Source organism: Zea mays, chromosome 2 (assembly GCF_902167145.1).
Source record: "Zea mays cultivar B73 chromosome 2, Zm-B73-REFERENCE-NAM-5.0, whole genome shotgun sequence".
Lineage (NCBI taxonomy): Eukaryota > Viridiplantae > Streptophyta > Magnoliopsida > Poales > Poaceae > Zea > Zea mays.
The window spans coordinates 205,120,667-205,142,529 of record NC_050097.1 but is presented as its reverse complement, the minus strand read 5'-3'; the positions used below and the strand labels follow the sequence as shown (position 1 = coordinate 205,142,529).

General features: G+C 48.8%; 3 protein-coding genes and 1 long non-coding RNA gene across 5 annotated transcripts; 1 reads left to right on the top strand and 3 right to left on the bottom strand.

Moving 5' to 3' along the window:
- Positions 1 to 5,519: 5,519 nt before the first annotated feature.
- Positions 5,520 to 8,819, bottom strand: LOC100382252 (uncharacterized). The gene is made up of 8 exons (NM_001361648.1): positions 8,600 to 8,819; positions 8,335 to 8,484; positions 7,782 to 7,958; positions 7,583 to 7,671; positions 7,422 to 7,486; positions 6,732 to 6,834; positions 6,328 to 6,441; positions 5,520 to 5,918 (listed from the first exon to the last, which is right to left on the bottom strand). The coding sequence occupies exons 1-8, from the start codon at positions 8,745 to 8,747 to the stop codon at positions 5,832 to 5,834; spliced, it is 933 nt and encodes a 310-aa protein (NP_001348577.1). The 5' UTR covers positions 8,748 to 8,819; the 3' UTR covers positions 5,520 to 5,831.
- A 1,662-nt stretch (positions 8,820 to 10,481) lies between these two features.
- LOC103649228 (uncharacterized) lies at positions 10,482 to 16,873 on the top strand. The gene is made up of 2 exons (XM_008673544.3): positions 10,482 to 12,858; positions 12,988 to 16,873. The coding sequence occupies exons 1-2, from the start codon at positions 11,047 to 11,049 to the stop codon at positions 13,180 to 13,182; spliced, it is 2,007 nt and encodes a 668-aa protein (XP_008671766.3). The 5' UTR covers positions 10,482 to 11,046; the 3' UTR covers positions 13,183 to 16,873.
- A 1,868-nt stretch (positions 16,874 to 18,741) lies between these two features.
- On the bottom strand, positions 18,742 to 20,116 carry LOC103647657 (uncharacterized). 2 transcript variants are annotated; one of them, XR_002267333.1, is made up of 4 exons: positions 20,024 to 20,116; positions 19,870 to 19,914; positions 19,614 to 19,768; positions 18,742 to 19,091 (listed from the first exon to the last, which is right to left on the bottom strand). It is a non-coding gene; the product is annotated as an uncharacterized lncRNA (long non-coding RNA). The 2 variants fall into 2 exon arrangements; XR_004856411.1 differs by lacking the exon at positions 18,742 to 19,091 and having other exon boundaries at positions 19,603 to 19,768.
- A 177-nt stretch (positions 20,117 to 20,293) lies between these two features.
- LOC103647656 (myosin-12) lies at positions 20,294 to 21,259 on the bottom strand. Its single transcript, XM_020549130.1, has 5 exons — positions 21,139 to 21,259; positions 20,957 to 21,055; positions 20,651 to 20,866; positions 20,436 to 20,575; positions 20,294 to 20,348 (listed from the first exon to the last, which is right to left on the bottom strand). The coding sequence occupies exons 1-5, from the start codon at positions 21,139 to 21,141 to the stop codon at positions 20,294 to 20,296; spliced, it is 513 nt and encodes a 170-aa protein (XP_020404719.1). The 5' UTR covers positions 21,142 to 21,259.
- Positions 21,260 to 21,863: the final 604 nt, after the last annotated feature.

The following is a 21,863-nucleotide window of genomic DNA, read 5'->3' as shown; positions in this document are numbered from 1 at the left end:
GACCTCGGGGAACCCCCCTGCTGGGTGATCTTCGTTCTTGTCGTCGTCGTGGGCCCTTCCACCCTCGGCGGGTGGCCCGGCCCTGTGGAAATGACGCCGAAGCATAACGCACTCCTCGAGGGTGTGCTTGACGGGCCCCTGATGGTAGGGGCACGACTCCTTGAGCATCTTGTCGAAGAGGTTTGCACCTCCGGGGGGCTTCCGAGGGTTCTTATACTCGGCGGCGGCGACAAGGTCCGCGTCGGCGGCGTCGCGTTTCGATTGCGACTTCTTCTTGCCTTTCTTCCTGGCGTCGCGCGGAGCAGACGCCTCGGGGGCTTCTTCCGATGGGCGGCCCTGGGGCTGCTTGTCCTTTCGGAAGATAGCCTCGACCGCCTCCTGGCCAGAGGCGAACTTGGTGGCGATGTCCATCAGCTCGCTCGCCCTGGTGGGGGTTTTGCGACCCAGCTTGCTCACCAGGTCGCGGCAAGTGGTGCCGGCGAGGAACGCGCCGATGACATCCGAGTCGGTGATGTTGGGCAGCTCGGTGCGCTGCTTCGAGAATCGCCGGATGTAGTCCCGGAGCGACTCCCCCGGCTGTTGCCGGCAGCTTCGAAGGTCCCAGGAATTCCCGGGGCGCACGTATGTGCCCTGGAAATTGCCAGCGAAGGCTTGGACCAAGTCGTCCCAGTTGGAAATCTGCCCCGGAGGCAGGTGCTCCAACCAGGCGCGAGCAGTGTCGGAGAGGAACAGGGGGAGGTTGCGGATGATGAGGTTGTCGTCGTCCGTTCCACCCAGTTGGCAGGCAAGGCGGTAGTCCGCGAGCCACAGTTCCGGTCTCGTTTCCCCCGAGTACTTTGTGATAGTAGTCGGGGGTCGGAACCGGGTCGGGAATGGCGCCCGTCGGATGGCCCGACTGAAAGCCTGCGGACCGGGTGGTTCGGGCGAAGGACTCCGATCCTCCCCGCTGTCGTAGCGTCCCCCACGCCTGGGGTGGTAGCCTCGGCGCACCCTTTCGTCGAGGTGAGCCCGACGGTCGCGTCGATGGTGCTCGTTGCCGAGATGGCCCGGGGCCGCAGGCGCGGTGTTGCGCGTGCGCCCGGTGTAGACCGAGGCTTCCCGCATGAATCGGGAAGTCGCGGCATGAGGTTCCGAGGGATATCCTTGCCTTCGGGATGCAGTGCTCTCGGCCCGCAGCGCCTTCCAGGAGATTCTTGAGTTCTCCCTGGATCCGCCGACCCTCGGTGGTTGACGGCTCCGGCATCGCGCGGATGAGCATTGCTGCGGTTGCCAGGTTCTGACCGACCCCGCTGGATGCGGGCGGCGGCCTGATCCTGACGTCGTTGGCGACGCGGTGCTGGAGACCTTGGGGCAGATGACGTATTTCTCCGGGCAGGGGTTGGCCCACCCATGCCTGTCCGACGTCCCGACGGATCGGCTCAAGCGCTCCTGTTCCCTCGTTGAGCCTGGCCTGCGCCTCGCGGACTTGCTCGAGTTGTGGGTCGTAACCCCCCGCCGGAGCGGGGACCACAGCTAGCTCCCGTGGGATGTCGGCGCGAGGCACCGGCCTGGGGAGATCACCATCCTCCGGCATGCCAAGATGGTTGCCTTCGGTGGGATCCCCTAGCTCGATGTGGAAACATTCGCGGCTTGGGCCGCAGCTCTCGTCGCCAAGGCTGCGGCTTCCATCGGATCAGTCGGACAGACAGTAGTCACATGCGGTCATGAAGTCCCGCACGGCACTGGGGTTGCCAAGTCCGGAGAAATCCCAACCGATGCTGGGATCGTCATCTTCCTCGGGCCCAGAGGGCCCGTAGGTCGAGACGTCCGTCAGTCGGTCCCAAGGCGACCGCATACAGAACCTCAGTGGGGTTGCACTCGCCTCAATGAGAGCGCCCGCCAAAACGAGGTCGTTTGGCGGGTTGAGGCCGAGTCGAAATGACGCAAGATGGGAGTTAGTCGTTACCTTTTGGTCGACGAGGAGCGACGTAGTCACATCGGGGACTAGTTGCGCCGTCATCTCTGGTTCGAGGGCGACGTCCTGCAGGCTTTCCGCGAGCGCGCCGGCGTTGTCTTCTTGCTCAAGGTCAGCGTGCCGCGGGGGGACGGCACTCGCCTCCGTCTCGAACGCGAGGTCGACGTCCGGCGTGCCTTCCGTCGGGGCGTCGGGGGCGTCGATTCCGTCGGGGCGTCGGGGGCGTCGGGGGCGTCTGACGAAGCGCGGCCTCCCGTCTGGCCTTGACGGCTCCGCCTCCTCCTCCGTTGGCGGGGGAGAGAACGAAGCGAGCCCGAATATTGCTCTTCCACCACGCGGGGAAGACGTCGTCGATTCCGCCGCCGGCGGGCGGGTTGTCGGCCGCCATTGTCGTGGTCGCGCGGCGGTGGAAGAAGTATCATGTCGTAGCTGCCGTCGAAGGACATGAACTCGAGAGTCCCGAAACGAAGCACCGTCCCGGGCCGGAGAGGTTGCTGGAGACTGCCCATCTGGAGCTTGACGGGGAGCTGTTCGTCAGCACGCAGCAGGCCCCTACCTGGCGCGCCAACTGTCGGCGTTTCGAGACAGGGGGGTCCCTAAGCCGACGAGTGAGTGTGCTGCGTGCCCCAGCCCAGATGGGTCGAGCGCGTGGGCGAGCGCGGAGGGGGGAGAGGCGAGGCGGCCGGAGCCGAGCGTGAGAGAGGTGGAAGTCCCGCGGCCTTCGTGTTCGTCCCGCGCCCAGGTCAGGTGCGCTTGCAGTAGGGGGTTACAAGCGTCCACGCGGGTGAGGGAAGCGAGCGGCCCCAAGAGAGCGCCTGTCCCGTCCTCGGTCCCGCGCGGCCAACCTTCTCTGAGAAGGCCCTGGTCCTTCCTTTTATAGTCGTAAGGAGAGGATCCAGGTGTACAATGGGGATGTAGCAGAGTGCTACGTGTCTAGCGGAGGGAGAGCTAGCGCCCTGGGTACATGCCAATGTGGCAGCCGGAGAGATCTGGGCACCCTGCTGGCGTGATGTCGTGGCTGTCGGAGGTGCGGCGGAGCCTGATGGAGGGACAGCTGTTGGAGCGGTCGAGTCCCTGCTGACGTTGTCCTGCTTCCGTAAGAGAGCTGGGGGCCGCCGTCGTCATAGAGCTTGTGGAGCGCCATCATTGCCCCTCTGGCGGAGCTGGCCGGATGAGACGCCGGTCTTGTTCTCCGTGACCCGAGTCGATTCGGGGTAGGATGATGATGGCGTCTCCTGTTGACGTGGCGGTCTGTGCTCTAGGCAGGGCGACGTGGGGTTTCCTCCGAAGCCGAGGTTGAGCCTTGCCTTCTGTTGCCGTGGCCGAGCCCGAGCCAAGGGGTCGGGCGAGGCGGAAGTCGTTCGGCCGAGGCCAGGGCGGAGTCCGAGCCCTGGGGTCGGGCGAGGCGGAGTTTCGTCGTCTTCCGGGTCTTAGCCCGAGTCCGAGCCCTGGGGTCGGGCGGAGCGGAGTTCGCCGTCTTCCGGGTCTTAGCCCGAGTCCGAGCCCTGGGGTCGGGCGGAGCGGAGTTCGCCGTCTTCCGGGTCTTAGCCCGAGTCCGAGCCCTGGGGTCGGGCGGAGCGGAGTTCGCCGTGGCGCCTTTGGCAAGGCCTGATTGCCTGTCAGACTCACTCTGTCGAGTGGCACTGCAGTCGGAGTGGCGCAGGCGGCGCTGTCCTTCTGTCAGACTGGCCAGTGGAGCGGTGGAGTGACGGCGGTCACCTCGGCTCTGCCGGGGGCGTGTGTCAGGATAGAGGTGTCAGGCCACCTTTGCGTTAAATGCCCCTGCAATTTGGTCAGTCGGTGTGGTGATTTAGTCAAGGTTGCTTCTAAGCGAAGCCAAGGCCTTGGGCAAGCCGGTGATGTGTCCGCCATAAAAAGGGGGCCTCGGGCGAGACGGAAGTCTCTCGAGGTCGGCTGCCTTCGGCCGAGGCTAGGCTCGGGTGAAGCGTGATCGAGTCACTCGTGTGGACTGATCCCTGACTTAATCGTGCCCATCAGACCTTTGCAGCTTTATGCTGATGGGGGTTACCAGCTGAGAATTAGGCGTCTTGAGGGTACCCCTAATTATGGTCCCCGACAAGTATGTTCAAATTAATCTTAGGTCGTGTAATTGTGTAATGTGTTATATTAAGAAGTTCAATCAAAGCTCTAGAAAATGTCACGAAAGCTCCTCCTGTGCTGCATGCTACATGAGGATTCATCCTTTATAAGTCAGCGTCAGTCCATCTTATGTCACATAATTAGAGAAACCAGCGGATAACTTTTTTAAGGTTATTCTAAATTTCACTCTAACTGGATTTGAAATTGGGACTGAGAAGTGCTACTTAGATTATCTAACCAATTAAGATCCTTTCGCATCATCTTATATTCTAAACTCTACTCTATAAACTATGCAGTTATAATAAAACTGTTGGTCATATCCTAATGCAGCTGCTGACCTGCTGTACATGCACATGTTGGCACCAGCGGACCCATTGTCACTGTCGTGGCTGCCGCTCGTGGCCTCGCAGCTTGCAGGAGGATGAGAATCAGGGTGTTGTAATTGTTCATGAGACTGAAGTCTAGTCGAGCGTGAACACTGCAATTGTAGTGGCCGTAAAGCCATCTCAGCAGGCCATGTAAATGATCGTATTGTTTTTTTTTATCGTAGATTACAATGAATTTTTTAAAATAAAGAGTGAGATATAGATTTTTACTGGAGATAGTCTAACTACGTACCAGTAATCTATATTTTAAATTAATCTATACCTATAGAAATTATCATATTAATAGACTAAAAATAGTAATTCTTTCATTTTAGGTGTTCAAGATTATACACCATTGTTAAGGCAACATTATTAACTGTCTAATGCCTCGGACGTTTCTTTAATTACCAACATGGACTAGTGTTTGGTTGAGGAGCTAAGTAGAACAAAGTCGTTCCATCCCTAATTCTAGGAACGGAGCCGCTCTGTTCTGTGTTTAGTAATCTGGAACGGAGCGGCTCTGTTTTTTGTTTGGTTGTAGAGTGAACGGAACAGAGCGTGACTGTGCGAGCGGGCTGGGAACGGAGCGGCTCCGTCCAGTTAATTTTTTTGGAGCGGGGTGGTTCCAGATCTGAGGAGAATATTCTCTAATTGAAGTCATTCCGTTCTAGTTACTTTGTAACCAAACAACAACAAAACTGGGACAGAACGGCTCCGTTCTACTTGACTCTTCAACCAAACACTACCTAAAAGGCTTTAGATTACCATAGCATAATCTATCTCTACACTAATGCCATGTCTATCTTCTCCCTTAAAATAGATTATTGGAACCATCCAATGGCTCTAGTCTAGAGATAACACTTAGGGCAATAGAGATCTTATATGGTGATGCTTCATAAATACATAAAATTTAAATTAATATGCACAACATTGGTTTAAATTGGTATAATACTAAAAATTACTCTAATTATATAACAACTTTTGAATAAATTAGAATAGAATAAAATTTTAAAATAACTTAACCTCAATATTTTTTAGTACTCTCAAATTAAATATCCACGCTGATTTTAATATAATGGAGAATAAACAATTATTTCTTATAGAAAAACTTAACTAAAACTCTTTAAACTTAAACTTAAAACTTCGTAAATATTAATTTAACTTTCCTCAGCAAATATAAATCTAAAATAGTGCTAAAAATTATACAAGTGGTTGTTACATAGCCGTCCTGATTCGGTCACTCAGGCTGGCACTTCAACAGATGAAGAGAACGACTGTGTCACATAAGGCCTTGTTCGTTTGTGTCGGATTGGTGGGTCGGAACGATTCCGAGCCGGATTGCTTCTCTAATTTATATAAACTTTGATTAGCCGGAATGATTCCGGGTACAATCCGATGTAAACGAACAAGGCCTAAACTGGATCCCCGACCTTGACGATCCTTCCTTCCCCATTTGCTGACAGAGATTCCTTGCAGACTGCATTTTGCCCAAAGTACACCTAGAAAAATCAACAGAAGCATGAGTTTCAATGATTTAAAAAAACTCGGCTGGAAGGGAATAATCGTCTTCCTGTTATTATATTAAGAGAAGAACGAAATAATGGTCCTGACCAAGAAAATTCCCAAACCTAGCCTCATCACTAACGGGCCGGTGTCAACCGTTCACTCTGCAACGGTCCAACAAGAGGGTGGTACACAGGACATTGTAACCCGAGAGCGGATGAAGCACAAGTGCACAACAAGGAGATTTTTTAACCAAGCCAGAAAATTTGGTCTTTAACCACTAGGTTAGAGGCCCTTTCGCAGTTTCAATGATTTAAGCCATGATGAATCTATTTCACCAGCATATCTGCATATATCTGCATATGGAGTGATATGTTCCACGGAGAAGATGCATGCAACAATCACCTGGCGTTTGTTTTTGTGGCTACGAAGCAGCACTTCACCCGACCGATATGTCTGCAGAGTTTCAGTTGGTTCAGTAGGGCTAGGTATTCCAGTGTCTTGGTTAATTGTAGGGACCTGAATCAGCCAGAACAAATAGTTAAGATTTTCTTTTCTATCCATACTGTCTTGTTGAAGTTAACGGTGCACATTGTAGTACTAAATTTATTTGGTTTCAATGTTCCTGGAAATTATAGTTGCCATGAGTTATATGGCAATTTATGAAGATTGCTTCATGAGCAGAACTAAGCCAATTAACTATTTTATGCTACCGATTTGTTTTATTATCAGTTTATCACATAAATCTAACCAATCAGCAAATAACGTATTTGAAATAAGATCCTAGGACCATGGCCTTGTATTTTTACCTTGCAACGGCCACATAACTTCACACCTTGAAATGTTAACTTGTTTATCTTTACTGATTTCCACATATCCTCTGCATATGGGTGGCACCCCTCCACTAAAATACTGTCAAAAGAATTTTATTTTTTGTAAGAATTGAAGCAAGCACAACAATTACACTATTGGCAGGTGAAAGCTCCCGCTAAGCACCTGTAGTTGTTATTATGAACCACAAGTCCATGACCACAACAACTAAGAATCTGTTTGAATGTGCTAGAGTTAATAATTGACTGCTAAAATTAGCTGCAGACATCTAAATAACCTAGCTAATAGTTCAGCTATTAGCTATTTTTAGCAAATCACCTAGTTAGCCAACTATTGTTAGTTAGCTGATTCTACTCGTAACTTTTTAGCCAAATAACTATTAGCTTTAGGAGGTGTTTGAATGTACTAGAGCTAATAGTTAACTGCTAAAATTAGTTGAATACATTCAAACGGTTTAGCTAATAATTCAACTATTAACTATTTTTAGCAAATTAGTTAATAGTTAGCTAGATATTTCTTAGCTAGCTAATTCCACTAGCAATTTTTTAGCCAACTAACTATTAGCTCTAGTGCATTCAAACACCCCATTAGTGTATTCAAACTTGGCCTAACCAAAATAAGTCATTTAGAAAGTAGTCAAACACAAGCGCGCAGTATGCACAACTAACTTTGGTCTGAAGCGGTTAATTGGTATAGGCTCTTTGAGTATCTCATTTAATGCATCCAATGAGCCCTGAAAACAGATGTGCATTGTCAGGTAAAGGTTTTTGTTTAGCAACATTTGCAGATAGATTTATCTGAAAACCATGGAATATATGCAAAACAACACCTGAGAGACTATCAGATAAGGGAAGCCATCAGAAAACATGGTTTTGTAACCTCGTGCATAGTCAGGGTCAGTCAGCCTAGTTTCTGAATCTGTTAAAAGATATAGTAAAATCAAAGTTCTCCTTAAGTAACGCAGAGGGTCTTATCTAGCAATACATCCCAGATAAATGTAAAGGTCTGTAAGAAACAAAGGTTTGCACCTTCGTTAAAGCGCACCAGTCGAGTTGGGCACCCCAAAAATGTGGAAAACCATTCGGCTGCTTCAGCACCTTCATCATAAGCAGCGCCAGTCCACTCCCACACAGAGACATCACTGATTGTGGCACATTCCACAGAAAGAGGGACCTTCAAGGGTTCCATTCCAGGTGCTCTGATAACTGCACCATGCAGTGGGTTGAATATAAATCTCAACTTCAGTATATTTCTCTGAAAAAATATAATAGAACGGCTCACACCGCTCCACCAATAATCAATTAACTGGAAGCAAGGGAATACTTATTAGAAAGGTAAAAGGACATATCACAAGTAAAACTAGCCGTATTTTTTGTTATTATTTTTGCATATATGATCAAATTTCAGGCAGCAAGGTTGTACAATTTCTTCTACTAATGCTGTGCAGCGATTTTTCTAATAAAAAAATATTTTGTTGTTACTGTTGGAACTTGGAAGAAAATCTGCAGTCACATTCAACAATAGCAACTCAGCAGGTACTACCAGACTCAGAGAAACGATCAGCAATCCAACGAACAATACCCATGTGGTCGTCGGGCGTGGGGTGCCAGTCCTCGGCAAAGGCCTCCGGCGGCATCTGGACCTCAACCAGAGCAAGCTTGGGCTCCACCCTCTGGGTGCATGCTCTCCCTTTGGAGTTGACGAGCATCCACTGGCGATCCCACCTGAACCCTGCTTGACAAGATTTTCGATTTCACTGCGAGTGAGGGAAAAACGCATCTTTTCGAGCGAGGGAGCGTAGAGGGCGCGGCGAGCGGAACAGGAGCAGCGAGCAGAGGCGAGGTACCCGTGGCGGTGATGGGGGCTTGGGGCACGGAGATTCCCCTGCAGGACTTGATGGGGTACACGAGGACGGACTTCACCGTTGCCGCCTGTGCCCCGGAGCCGCCGCCGCCGCCGAGGAGCGAGGAGATGACCGACGCGGCCCTCTCCATTGGACTGGGCGGCACAGCAGGCGCAGGCAGTGCTGCACGCAAATGCAGCTGGCAGCTGCAGTCCAGCACTCCCGCTCAAAGAGATGAGCTCCGTCGGCCCGTCCTTCTACTGATGCAGACGCCTAACACGTGGCAGTGGCTCACTAAAATATCCATCGAACCGTATGACTTACTAAAATACAAATACTCACATCAACATATATACATTGTCATGATATCCATATCTCTTCATAAAATTATATCCTATATTTTATCTTTTATATAAATTTATATAAATCAAAATACACTTCCTAGTATTTTTGTCTTCCTTCTATATTTTTTCTTGCTAAAAAAATTAACACATTGCGAAGAGGAGGCAGAGCATGGTGAGTGAGCAGCGCCAGCAGGTAGGCCGACGATGACATACATATTCGCGGCGGAGGAAGCTGTTCTTGCCTCCCAGCACTCCGGCCGTGGTCCGTGGACACAGCACAGCACCAACGCCTTCTTCCCGCCGTAGCTGTCCTGCCTCGTCACCGTTATCAGCTCGCCAGCACGGAGGTCCACCTGGATTCTACCGTACACAGCTTCCGGAACGTCGGCAGCGCCACGGTTGGCATCCACACCAACACCATGAGGTCTTCGGTCTTCCTGCTCACTCAGCTGTCGATTTCGCAATGCATCTCGACTTCTGAACATGGGACTATAAAAAGCTGTGAAACTATCTACACTTTCAGACAATATGACAAGCAGCCCTGTTAATTTCCAGTAACTAACTCCAGGCGCACTTACAGGTATCCTCGAGTCAAGCTCCAGTCCTGCAAGCTGGAAGAGCTTGATGCCCCCAAAGGCCAAAACGTAAGAAACAAACAAACAAAAAAGGATATACAGGTTTCAAAACAAAAAAAAACTTTAGCAGAAAAGTACGAAAAGGGGCAAGGCATTAATCAGTTTTTTGGTAGAGACAAATCAAGGAATTAAGGTAGTGTTTGGTCCCGGAGTGTGGTATGACAGAGCCGCTCTACTTCTAATTTATTGTTGTTTGGATTGGTTCCCTATAGGACAAAGACAAAGTTACCCTAAAAAGAGGAGATTATGCTCAAATGTTGAACTATCTAGCTCCTTAAAATTTCCCGTTCTCTGTTATGGAACTGCTACATCCCAACTAACTCCGGAGCCAAATATTACCTATAAGGATGGAGAGACAACCTGTCCTTGAGAGCCTCTTGGAAACCAGAAAAGTAAGCATCACCTAACGGAGCGCAGAGGTCTCCAAAAAGAAGAGGTTCTCCTTCTCGGCAAACTCCTTGGCGTCTTCAGTGCTCACAGCCCGCTGCTCCTCGAGATCGCTCTTGTTGCCAACCAGCATTATCACAATGTTCTTGTCAGCATGGGCTCGGAGCTCATCTAGCCAGCGGGGTATGTGATCGAAGCTCTTCCGTCTGGTGATGTCGTAGACCAGCAAAGCTCCCAGTGCGCCTCTGTAAAATAAAACGGAACCAAGATATTGCAACTGAAGTCGGTCGGCATGGACGCTCTCCCCGTCCTCGCGGCGGCTAGCACCGCACCTGCCGCCGCTGCCGCTCCCCCCGCCTGCTCGCCGGAAAACCAACCCCAACCCCTCCATCACCCCATTGATCAGGCCTCCATCCTCCAGAGCCACCCTGCCTCGGTGGAGATTCCAGCATTCGACGCGGACGCCCGCATTCCCAGATCTGACTCCGGGACTTCTTCTTCGACGCGGTCCTGCCTCAAGCCTGCCGCCGGTTCGTCGACAGCTAAGGCCGCCTGCACCAGGAGAGTTAGGTTCGCCGAATCAGCTCTGTCCGCCGACCAATCTCATCGTTCCTGCTTTGACGCGTCTGCTGCTCCAACGAAAATCACTCCGCACGGCCGGGATGGGACTGCTACCCACCGACTTCAATACCCAGGCCTGCGTCCCATCACTCCTCAACGCAGCAAATCCGCGGAATCCGGCGCTGAAGATTTGCCTGGCTGGACAACGGTCCATCGGCGACTCCGCAAGAGATTCAATTCGCCTGCGACTTCATTGAAACCAACAACCGAGCATTCAAGGTTCCGCCATCTGGACAACAAAAATCTTAAGGTAAGCCTGAGAGGTAAATGCTTCCGATGTCTGGCCAGAGGGCACTACGCCATTGATTGCAGGGATCCGTTGAAATGCTTCAACTGCGGCGGCCCTGGACACAGAGCCTGGCAATGTCCCAAGAAGATTAGTGCTGCTGCTTCTACCCCCTCTGCCTTCCCACCACCTCCCTGCTTCGACAACGTCAACTTCCCTCCTCTGCGCCAAGTCAACATGGTGAAGCCTGGCAACCCCATGGAGCGCCCGCAGGAGACTTTCGCTGTTGCCGCGTCCTCTCGGGACATGGATAGCGAGCTGGCGCGGTTGAGCACCCACGCGGCATGGGCCTGGCTCGGCGGCGTTCGACCGGCGACAAGCACCAACACAGTAAGAAGGGCTTTCTGCTCTAGGTTCAGGATGCGCGAAGAAGACATCAAGGTGGTGAGACACTATCCAGAGGACTTCCTCGTCACCTTTGAACACCAGCATCACCGGGACACGGCTGTGGCGCAGCGCGACTTCACCTACAACAACATCGACATCCGCGTCAGGCCGTGGCAGCTCCCCGTCCACGGCGACCACAGCGTCTTCGGCTCCCACGTGCGCCTGTGCCTGGAAGGCATCCCTCTGCACGCATGGAACGATGGCATCGCCAAGCGTGCGGTGGCTAAGTCCTGTGTGCTGGACTACGTTGAAGCCCAGTCGCTGCGAATGGAGGATGCTACGACGCTCAATCTGTGGGCGTGGGCGCGAAACCCGTCTGACATACCTAAGGTAACGTGGCTGACCATTGTTGACAGGAGCAGCACTGCCCACGACGCCACACCGGCGGGGCGTAGCGGCTTAACCTTCAGGGTCATCGTCCACCTTGATATGGTGGAAGACCCCCCTACCAGGGATGGCCATGGGCATTCACGTGCGTATGATTGGAGGCTTGGTGTTGTTGACGGCGAGTGCGAACCACGTGACCGTCACGACCCTCCACCACCTCGCAGCAACCGTCGCAGGGATGAGGATGGTGATAGTGACCGTCGTGGTCGCCGCCCAGGACGCGACGACAGTTGGAGCTCCCGGCTCTTTCGTAGCATCTCGCGGGCTCCCAGGGACCGCGAGCGGGAGCGCTCGGGGTCGCGCCATGGCCAGCGCCATGACTCACCCAGGCGGCGTCACCACCTCGACGGCGATCAGCAACTTCGTCACCACCTTCATGGCGATCAGCAGCCTCGTCATGCCGGAGGCACGTCGTTGGTTACGCCACATGTTGGCCGCGACCCGGCGATTGGTCGTGACCCGGCGATACGTGGACGCAGCCGTGTGCGCCGTTCCACCCGTGTTGCTGTCCGGCGTGGCCGTTCAGCGACCCCCCCACGGCATCCTGCTCGCCCCAGATTTCCACCAAGCGCCTGCAGTCCCGGCATCCGCAGCTCACGCGGTGGTGGCAACGACGGTTCTCCGCGCCCTGCTGTGAAGGCTGCAGCTCTTCCTAAAGGTCGTTACCGCGTTGGCTGCGTGTACCGAAGGCGACCGCGCTTGGTGCCTAAGGGCCAAGTCGATCCGGTCCCTGGGGCTGCTGCTGGCGACAGCAACCTTGCTGTCTGGGATGGCAGCAGGATGAAGTTCGCAGACAACGTAAGTCTCATCCCAGTGCAGCGAGCATTCACAACTATTCTTGATTCCCTTCCAACATGCCCTGCTATGCAGCTACTGCCTTTGGTGCAGTCTGAGGAGGACCATGTGCTGTTAGGCTCTCCCTGCAGCACGGTTGCTGCGGGCTACAACGCCGAAGCTGTAAAGGACTCCAATGTCGACGCTTCCTCTCGGATGATAGCTGCGGTGCATGAACCTTCAACAGATGTTGCTGCGGTGTCAACCACCGCGCAAAGCCATCTACTCAACACCATATTCACCAAGCCCTCGCCTGCCATACTCGAGCGACCAGTGCTACATCCTTCGGAGGGGGTAACAACACCAGCGACCACTCTGTCTACTATTCCTGCAGCACCTGCTAGAAGAATCAAGCAGCGACACGGCTTCAACCTTTCGACGGTACGTCGTAGCGCCAGACTTGCCAACGGCCCTCGAACGAATGTCATGCAACGGGCCCAGCGCGTCCTCTGCCGCAAGCTTGGTCTCTTGGCAAAAGATGACGCTGCTGATTTTAATACTGCTTTGCAGGAATTTCAGGATTGGTTCAAGAAGCCACTGACTGTGGAGATGGGGACGGCCCTAGATGCTCTGTTCAATCTGGATACGCCAGACACAGTTCGCCTCGACAAGGCCTTGCTGGGAATTGCTGGAGATGCTATAGCTGAGATCCAAGAGGAGGTGGACGCCATGCATGCAGAGGCCAGAGCAGTTACTGCGGCTTGATTGATGGCTGTTTTAGCTCCATGTTAGATGATGAGGGTCTGCTTTTGTTATGTCAATGAGTCTCAGCTCAGTTTCTACTACTTTTGTGAGCACCCTGGACTGTATTGGGTTGCTGTTTTGCTTCAGACCTATAACAGCCATGCTTGTGTTGGCCCTGGTGGCCCCTTTATGTTTCACTGTCATTATTGTGCAGTGCTGCAATTTCATCCAGCTGTCGGCAATTAATCGAGGTGCTTTTCTCCTCCATGTCTGACTTTAGCATCCTGTGCTGGAATGTTAGGGGTTTAAATTTGCAAGCGCGCCGAGATGCAGTGCGCGCGATGATCTCCACCACCACTTGCCATCTTGCCTGTTTGCAAGAGACTAAATTATCAACGGTCGACAGGTCCATTGTGATGGCGCTTGGAGGACCAAAGCTTAATAAATTCAGTTTTAAACCTGCGGAAGGAATTAGTGGAACACGGGGTGGTATTCTTTTGCTTTGGGATAGCGACCTACTCGAATTGTCCAATTTTACTATCGGAGAATTCCACATATCTGCAAATGTCTCTCTTAAGGATCGTTGTGCTTCCTTCTACCTGACAGTCGTCTATGGACCATCTTGTAGAGGCCGCAAGCCTGATTTTCTAAGAGAGATGAGTGCACAGAGGCCTCCTTCACCTTCCCCCTGGTTGGTCCTTGGGGATTTCAACTGCACATACAAAGCAAGCGACAAAAACAATTCTAGAGTCAACCCTCGCCTAATGCTTCTGTTCAGGCAAGCTCTTGACATTTGCGACTTGAAAGAAATTCCTTTGCAAAACAGGAAGTTCACTTGGAGCAATGAGAGACGACATCCCACTCTCGTAAGACTAGACAGATTCTTCTGCAACTCTGAATGGGAGGAGATGTTCGGAATATTTGGTCTGCATGCACTATCATCCTCGGTCTCTGACCACTGCCCGTTGCTCCTATCCAATACTACTATGCCGAGGCGTCCACGTTCCTTTAGATTTGAGAATTTCTGGACCAAATTACCAGGTTACCAGCATACAGTTGAGCAAGCCTGGCTGGCACCGACCCAACATCGTGAGCCTTTTCATAGGCTGTACTACAAACTGCAGTTCACGGCCAAGGCGCTTAAGGAATGGAGCTCCAAGTTAATACCTGATGCTAGACTCTTTATGTATATGGCCCTAGAAGTTATTCTAAGACTGGACATGGCACAAGAAAATAGGGGACTGTCCGACATGGAAGTGAACCTCCGAAATAGATTGAAGATGCGCATCCTTGGCTATGCGGTAATTGAAAGGGCACGAAACAGGCAAAACTCACGCATGCTTTGGCTTAAATTCGGAGATGCCAACACTAAATTTTTCCACCGGAAAGCTGGCTCCAGGAGGCGAAAAAATTTCATTCAACGGTTGCGGAGCGGTAATGGGTGGGTCTTCTCGCACAATGAAAAAGCGCAAGAGCTACAAAATTTCTTCCATAATGCTTTAAAGCGGCCAACCCCTAGATCTATCGACCTTAACTGGGACATTATCTCTGACCAGCAGTTTGATCTATCAAGCCTCGACGCGCCGTTCTCCGAGGAGGAAATTAAGAGAAGTATTGATCTTTTACCAGGAGATAAGGCTCCAGGGCCGGACGGCTTCACTGGTGTTTTCCTTAAATCTTGTTGGACCATTATAAGACATGATCTCATGGCTGCAGTGAATGCTTTCTATAATAATCGATGCCTCAACCTCCAATTAATCAATTCAGCAAACATCATTCTAATCCCCAAAAAGGAAGGCGCGGAGGTAGCTGGGGACTTCAGACCTATAAGCCTCATCCATTCTTTCATTAAGATTATCACCAAAACCCTGGCTCTTCGTCTGGCGCCGAGAATGAATGAGTTAGTTTCACCTTGCCAAAGTGCCTTCATTCAAAAAAGGAGCATTCATGAAAACTTCCTTGCAGTTAGAAGCGCTGTTAGGCGCTTCCAGCGTATTAATTCGCCCACGCTATTCCTCAAGCTAGACATTGAAAAAGCTTTTGACTCCGTCCGCTGGGATTACTTGATTGCCTTACTCCGCAATTTGGGATTCCCTGTGAGGTGGACTGACTGGATCGCTTCTATCCTCTCCACCTCAACATCAAGAGTGCTCGTTAACGGGGTCCCTAACCCTCCTATTCATCATGAGAGAGGTCTCAGGCAAGGCGATCCTCTCTCCCCTCTTCTGTTCGTCTTGGCGATAGACCCTTTGCAAAAAATTCTAAAGATCGCCGCGGACAGTGGAGCATTGAGCAAGTTGGGAAACAGCTCGCCCAGCATTAGGATCTCGCTATATGCTGATGATGCAGCTTTGTTTGTTAAGCCGAAAAAAGAGGATATTGAGACAATTGTCAAGTTGCTCACCTCATTTGGCGAGGCCTCTGGTCTGATGACCAATTTTCAGAAGTCCATGATCGTCCCAATCTGTTGCCAGGGGCTACCCCTTGATGACATTCTTAGTTGCTTCCCAGCCAGAAGAGCAACCTTCCCGATCCGGTACCTGGGCCTCCCTCTCTCCACAACTAGACTCAGGAAGGAGCACTTCCAGTTTTTGGTGGACAAAGTATTGAACAAACTGAGCAGCTGGAATGGGAGAAATTTCTCAGTGGCAGGGCGCTTAAATCTGGTGAAAACAGTGCTTACCTCACAACCAATTTATCTATTAACCGCCCTTAATGCTCCCAAGGCAACGATTAGCCTTCTAGACTCCAAAAGAAGACAATTCCTTTGGGCTGGTTCTGAACGACTGACGGGCGGAAAGTGCAAAGTCAACTGGAAACGGGTGGCGAGGCCAAAATCCCTTGGGGGCTTGGGAGTTCTTGACTTGGGCGCTTTTGCGCGTGCCTTGCGCGCGCGATGGCTCTGGCATAATTGCACCTCATCACAGAATATTTGGGACAACTTAGAGATTCCTTGCTCTGATGTTGATAGACTGCTTTTTGCGGCATCGACGACCATTGATATTGGTGATGGTTCTAAAATCTCCTTCTGGGGCAACGCTTGGGTGAGGGGGCAAAGGCCAAAGGACTTGGCGCCTCGTCTCTTTTCTATATCAAGAAATAAGAGGAAATCTTTAGCGGAGGCGGTCACAAACAATGCCTGGATCATGGATCTTGCGCTGTTCGACAGACCGATTACTCCCCACCACATTCATGAGTTCTGCATTCTTTGGTCTGAAGTCCAAAAGATCCAGTTTCACCCAGAGCGTGATGATGCCATCACCTGGAATTTCACTGTGGATCACCGCTACACAGTCAAATCGGCATATCAGGCACAATTTTTGGGCTCTGTTCACACAAATTATGACCTCATCATCTGGAAGAACTGGGCGCCTCCAAAATGCAAGTTTTTCAGCTGGTTAGCAATTCAAAATCGCATTTGGACAGCAGATCGATTAGCCGCCAGGAATTGGCCCCATGAACCAACTTGCGTCTTGTGTCGTGCTGCCCAGGAATCGGGGCTTCATCTTTTTGTGGAATGTCGTTTCATCAAAAGAATTTGGGAGGAAGTTGCTGTCTGGGTAGCTGTTCAGGGCCTGAAGCCGTCTAACTGGGGGCGACCCCCCGAGCTGGGGCATTGGTGGGAAAAGCTGGCTTTTTTGCCGGGATGCAATAGAAAAGGCATCAGATCACTTTTGATCCTTGTAAACTGGGAGATTTGGCGAGAACGAAATGCGAGAATCTTTGATCGCAGATTCTCGAGCTGCCAACAAATCATTGCCAAAATCAAGAGTGAGACAGCAGCCTGGATTTTGGCAGGGGCCAAGCACCTAGTTACCCCTTAACAACTATTTAGTGGGGTCTGTTTTTTATTTTTGTTTGCTTCTCTTCAGGTTGGATCTTTGCCTAGTACTTCGGTCACTGTATTGACTTAAACCTCTTGTTATTCTTCTTATCAATATATCTTGGCAGACCTCCTGCCTTTTCAAAAAAAAAAGCATCACCTAACCCAACCGTCCACATCACTTTCCTCCTCTGCTCAAGACGACTTTGGTGTTTTGTTCAAGATATTGTTATTGGATCAACCCGTGTATCTGCATTATCATTCACTAAAAAAAGGTAAGTAACCAAAGGAACATGGCTGGAGGCCCTTCATAGTTATAGACTTATAGCCTTATAGGTATCCAGCCAACGCAAATCTCACAGTGCGACAAGTTTTAAAAAGATCTCATATGTACAAGAAAGTTTCATAGGTATTGCTATCTGTAACGTCAGTAAAGATATCTGACCTTGTTACCTGCCCATATGACAGCTCCAATTTGCTCACAGTTTTGATATAATCGAGCATACAAAATTTACAGAACCACACACCAGAAACCAGGGAAGGAAGGTGCAATACGCAAAATATCAAGAGGGACGCAACTTCTGAGAGCAACACTCCGTACAAAACGTTGCAGTACATTAATCTGCAGGAATATAATTCACAAGTTTAAATCTTACAAAACCCACCCAACTAAATCGCCCCCACATCCATATCCTCCACTAAATCTATCAAATAAATTATACCCAAACTTAACACACCATTAAAACCAACGGTTCAAATAGTTGGATAACACTTTTCTCTTACTCAAAATCCAATAAATAATATTATTTAAATCATCAATCCCTCAATTCCGCCGTCCTCAGCCTCCCCCTTCCCTATCCCCTCGTGTCTCCACCGCCCCCTCCACCTCACTCATGCCGCCGCCGCCATCAGCTCCTCCCCTCGTGCCGTTGCCGACCTCTCTCCCTCCTCAACATCGTAGCGTTGGCAGGGGCTATAACCCAGTCTGCAGAAATGCAACATTGAGCAGTGATTGAGACACCTTCGGTGACATTTGGAACATTGATATGTCATCGTCAGTTGTACAGCAACATTGTGTTTCTTCACTTCAACCCGGACAGCTGATATTTGAGTGAACTTAAGTAAGAACCGTGTCTACACTGATAACGACTTTCAGTGATAAAATTTAAGGAAAACCAGCGTGTGGCAGTTTTGTATTCTGTGTCGCAGATCTGTTCAACACTTCAACTTAACTGAGCAGGAATTCCAGTTTCCACCAACAGGAACAGCAGGATGGAATCAGAAGTGCCTTAAAAAATGAACTCAGATATACGAATGCAGAAACATAAGTGCCTTCATAAAGCAGAAACCCAGGCTGCCCTATTTCTCAGTTTGTTGCATGGAGACCAAGCACGTTGCATGGGAGGCTCCTACGGTCCTACCGCAACAGATATGACATGAGAAGGGCCCAAATCTTTTTTTGAAACAAGCAGTCAGGAGTTGCCTTATATATCGACTAGGTGAGTGCCCGTGCGTTGCAACGGGAACATATAATAACATGATAACTTATGTACAAATGTATGATATTCTGTTATGAGAAAAGGTCCTCGAGCATCTGGTTGGTCTAGGTGACGGTGACAGAGATTTCAAATAAGAAAGAAAACAAAAGTACATTAATCTGCACATTCAAAACTGCCAAGCTCGCAATAAGATAAGACAACGATCAATTTATGATGTGCACATTCAAAACTTACAGAACTTAACAGATGCACGTTGTGTAGTTGAACGAAGCGATGACATGCATGTATGATTGATGAAGGTTACAATGTCATAAATAATTACAAAAATCTGAACAAAACTAATAAACCACTTCTTATAATGTTGAACACTAATGAATCAGAAGGAAATATCCCTAGATTGTTCCGCCGAAGACATCGACCAATGCAACAAATGGATCCAAAACTGACAAGTATTAAGTGCGCTTTTGCAAGTCCATTTCAGTCAACAAATAGTAGCGCATAAACTGAAGATGAGCATCCTTCGAAGCTTTTTACTCCAGATGTAGCTTCAAAAGCTGATTAGCCATCCATTTGTCATTCCGCTTTTTAGGGACACCGATGGCCATTTTCTGAACAATTCTTGCATTGAGGATAAAGTTAGCAAAATTGACATCTGATTTGTTCCCTTTATCTCTTATTATTTTTCTTCAGATGGCAACAGAGGCAGTAAAATTGCACCAAAGCAAAAAAATCTCTCTAAAAATAGTGACCATATCTAGTATGAACTACTTTGTTTATATCAACAAACATGCATGCTAACTGCTACAACCAATACAACTTAGGCAAATGAAACTAACTGGTAAATAAAGAAAATAACTTGCAACCTAAAATATGAAAAAAAAATCGCATGCATAACAATGTTTAGAACCTAAAATGACTGCTTGAGCTTGCTGCTGCAAATGACAAACTTCAGAACCTAAGCTAACTGCTTATGTTTGCTGCCAGTCTCAAAACAGGATCCCCCCAAACACATGACCTATGACTAAAATACTATGATTAAACAAACACTGCGTCATTACTTTAAGATAAACACGATATTTCCATGAAATGGTAGCGTCGTAGAGCTAGTAGATGTGCACAAAGATCAAAACCTTCCTCAAGCAACTTCATCATGAAACTGCTAACATAGTTCTCCCAATTTGGTAGAAAAAACAACACAGATAGTAATTCTCCTCTTTTAGTCTTCTTGGATTTGTTGGGATTTTTGTTTGCTTAGATTCTTTACAGGAGGAACAACCACTTGCTCCTGTGTCATAGCATATGTACACATTAATGTGATATCTGAATGAGATTTTGCTCTATCTTATACTGTATAAATGTTTGCCAGGTAAAATTTATAGCACATACATTGACCGTTTTAACTTCTTCAAGCTGGTGTCCCTTGTCAAATTCCTGAATATGAATGAGGTTTTAGACAGAATTAAATGAAAACGTTTTTATTTATCAAATAGTCAATGCTCCCAAGTAGTGTTTTCACAAAGCTCTCTTCAAGGAAATTTACCTCAATTATTGTTGTCTGATTCATTTCAGGAGTAACCACGGCCTGAATAGCTAGTGCAGAATTGTTGTGGAGCAACTCGATCTCTGACTCAAAGGTGGCGATCTTGCTTTCCAATCTAAATGTATTGTTCTTTTTAGTTTATGAGACTTTCTCATAGGACATGAGTACAATCCAGGAAGAAAAAAATGTAAATGTGAAGTATGCGTATTGTAGAATGTACCTCTCTATCTGTTTTGATTTATCCTCATCAGCTGATGCAACAACCAATGACTATTGTCGTAGAACTTGGTTTTGAGATTCCATATTGGATAAACTTGCTTCAAGCCTGCACCATATTGCGGTGGTAGTATGTGAGCAGAATTTGTAATATACACGATTTAGTTAGGCAACGAACCAAACATGTCCTTATTACCTTTCGACCAGCTCTTGAAGTTGAATAACTTTGGATGCTTGTTCTTGTGTCTCCTGTGACAGTTCATCAGACTGTTTTTGGAACTCAATAAGCTTATTTTCAAGATCCTCAGCCTTCTGTTTAAACGTACTTAGTTCCTCCTTGAGACAAATTTGGTGGATCTAAATAATTAAATTATGAATCTTATATCTGAATAAAATTTCAAGACCCTGAACCTCAAGTTCTTTATTTTGGGTTGTCAACTCCTCAAGTTTTGCATTGTCAATAACCGGCACTTCTACTATCTTTGGTGGTGCCTGTTCAATCGCTAACTTTGCAGCCTCTTTCTCATTTACTATTGTTGCATGGGCTTCCTTGAGATTTTCTTGCATTTTTTGCAGTGCAGATTGCAACTTTTCAATTTCATGGCTCTTTGCTTCTTCAAGGTCAGCCTGCCGGCAAGACATAGTAGATAAAGTCATTCGGGACCAAGTGACATACTAAACACTACAGAAACTACTTATATTGATCAAGTGAATTACCCTCAAACGCTTCTCGACGTCTAACCGCCATGTCAGTTCTTCTACTCTCTTTTCTAGCTTGTCTTTTGCTTCTTTCAGTGCGCCGGTCTCTCTTGCTTCCTGTTCACATGGTTATGCTTACTTTATGAGCATTAACAATGAATGGTGTGCTTGTGTTGAAGATGCATAATTGTACTACATACCATTCTCAGTTTCCGAAGTTCCTTTCTTGCAATGCGTGCCCTCCACAAGCATTGGAGAATCAAAGAAGCTTTCTGTTGCTGTTTGTAAGCAGCATAAGCTCTGTGTTGGCGCCACCGAGTCTGTGATTCAAGGAACTGTTCATTATGTTTTTCCTAGAAAAACCATTTGCAAATAATGATAGGCATAATAGTGCAAACCTGGATAATTGGATAATTATGGATGCCCTGGTCTCTCTTCGGAATCTATGTTCGTTGCGAGCTGCCATTGCTCGCAATCCTGTTTGTATTGCTGTAGCTGATTCATATACTTGCAGGTACGCTTTTCTGGCAGAATGCGCACGCACGTGCTTTTGTATCCTAATTGAAGCAACGTCTCTCCTCATATACTCAAAAATCTTTTTAGCTAGTCGTGCTGCAGGATTTGGTTAAATTGTATGTCAGTTTCAGTTAAGGCCAGTTTTGCTGACAACTGAAATTTAGGGCACAAGGTGCTCAAACTTGTGAAGAAATACCTCTCCAGAACTTCTGAGATTGAACTGAGGCTTTTCTTAATTTGATGAATTCCTTTCGCATAAGATGTGTCTTTATACGCCTTTGGATTAGTCACGCAGCATTAGCCAAAATTTCTGCTCTTCGAGCAGCCAGCTCTGCCATCTGACCAGCTCTTAGGAATACCTTAGTTTTCCCTATCTGATATATATACATAAAAATGTCTAATTTGAGGC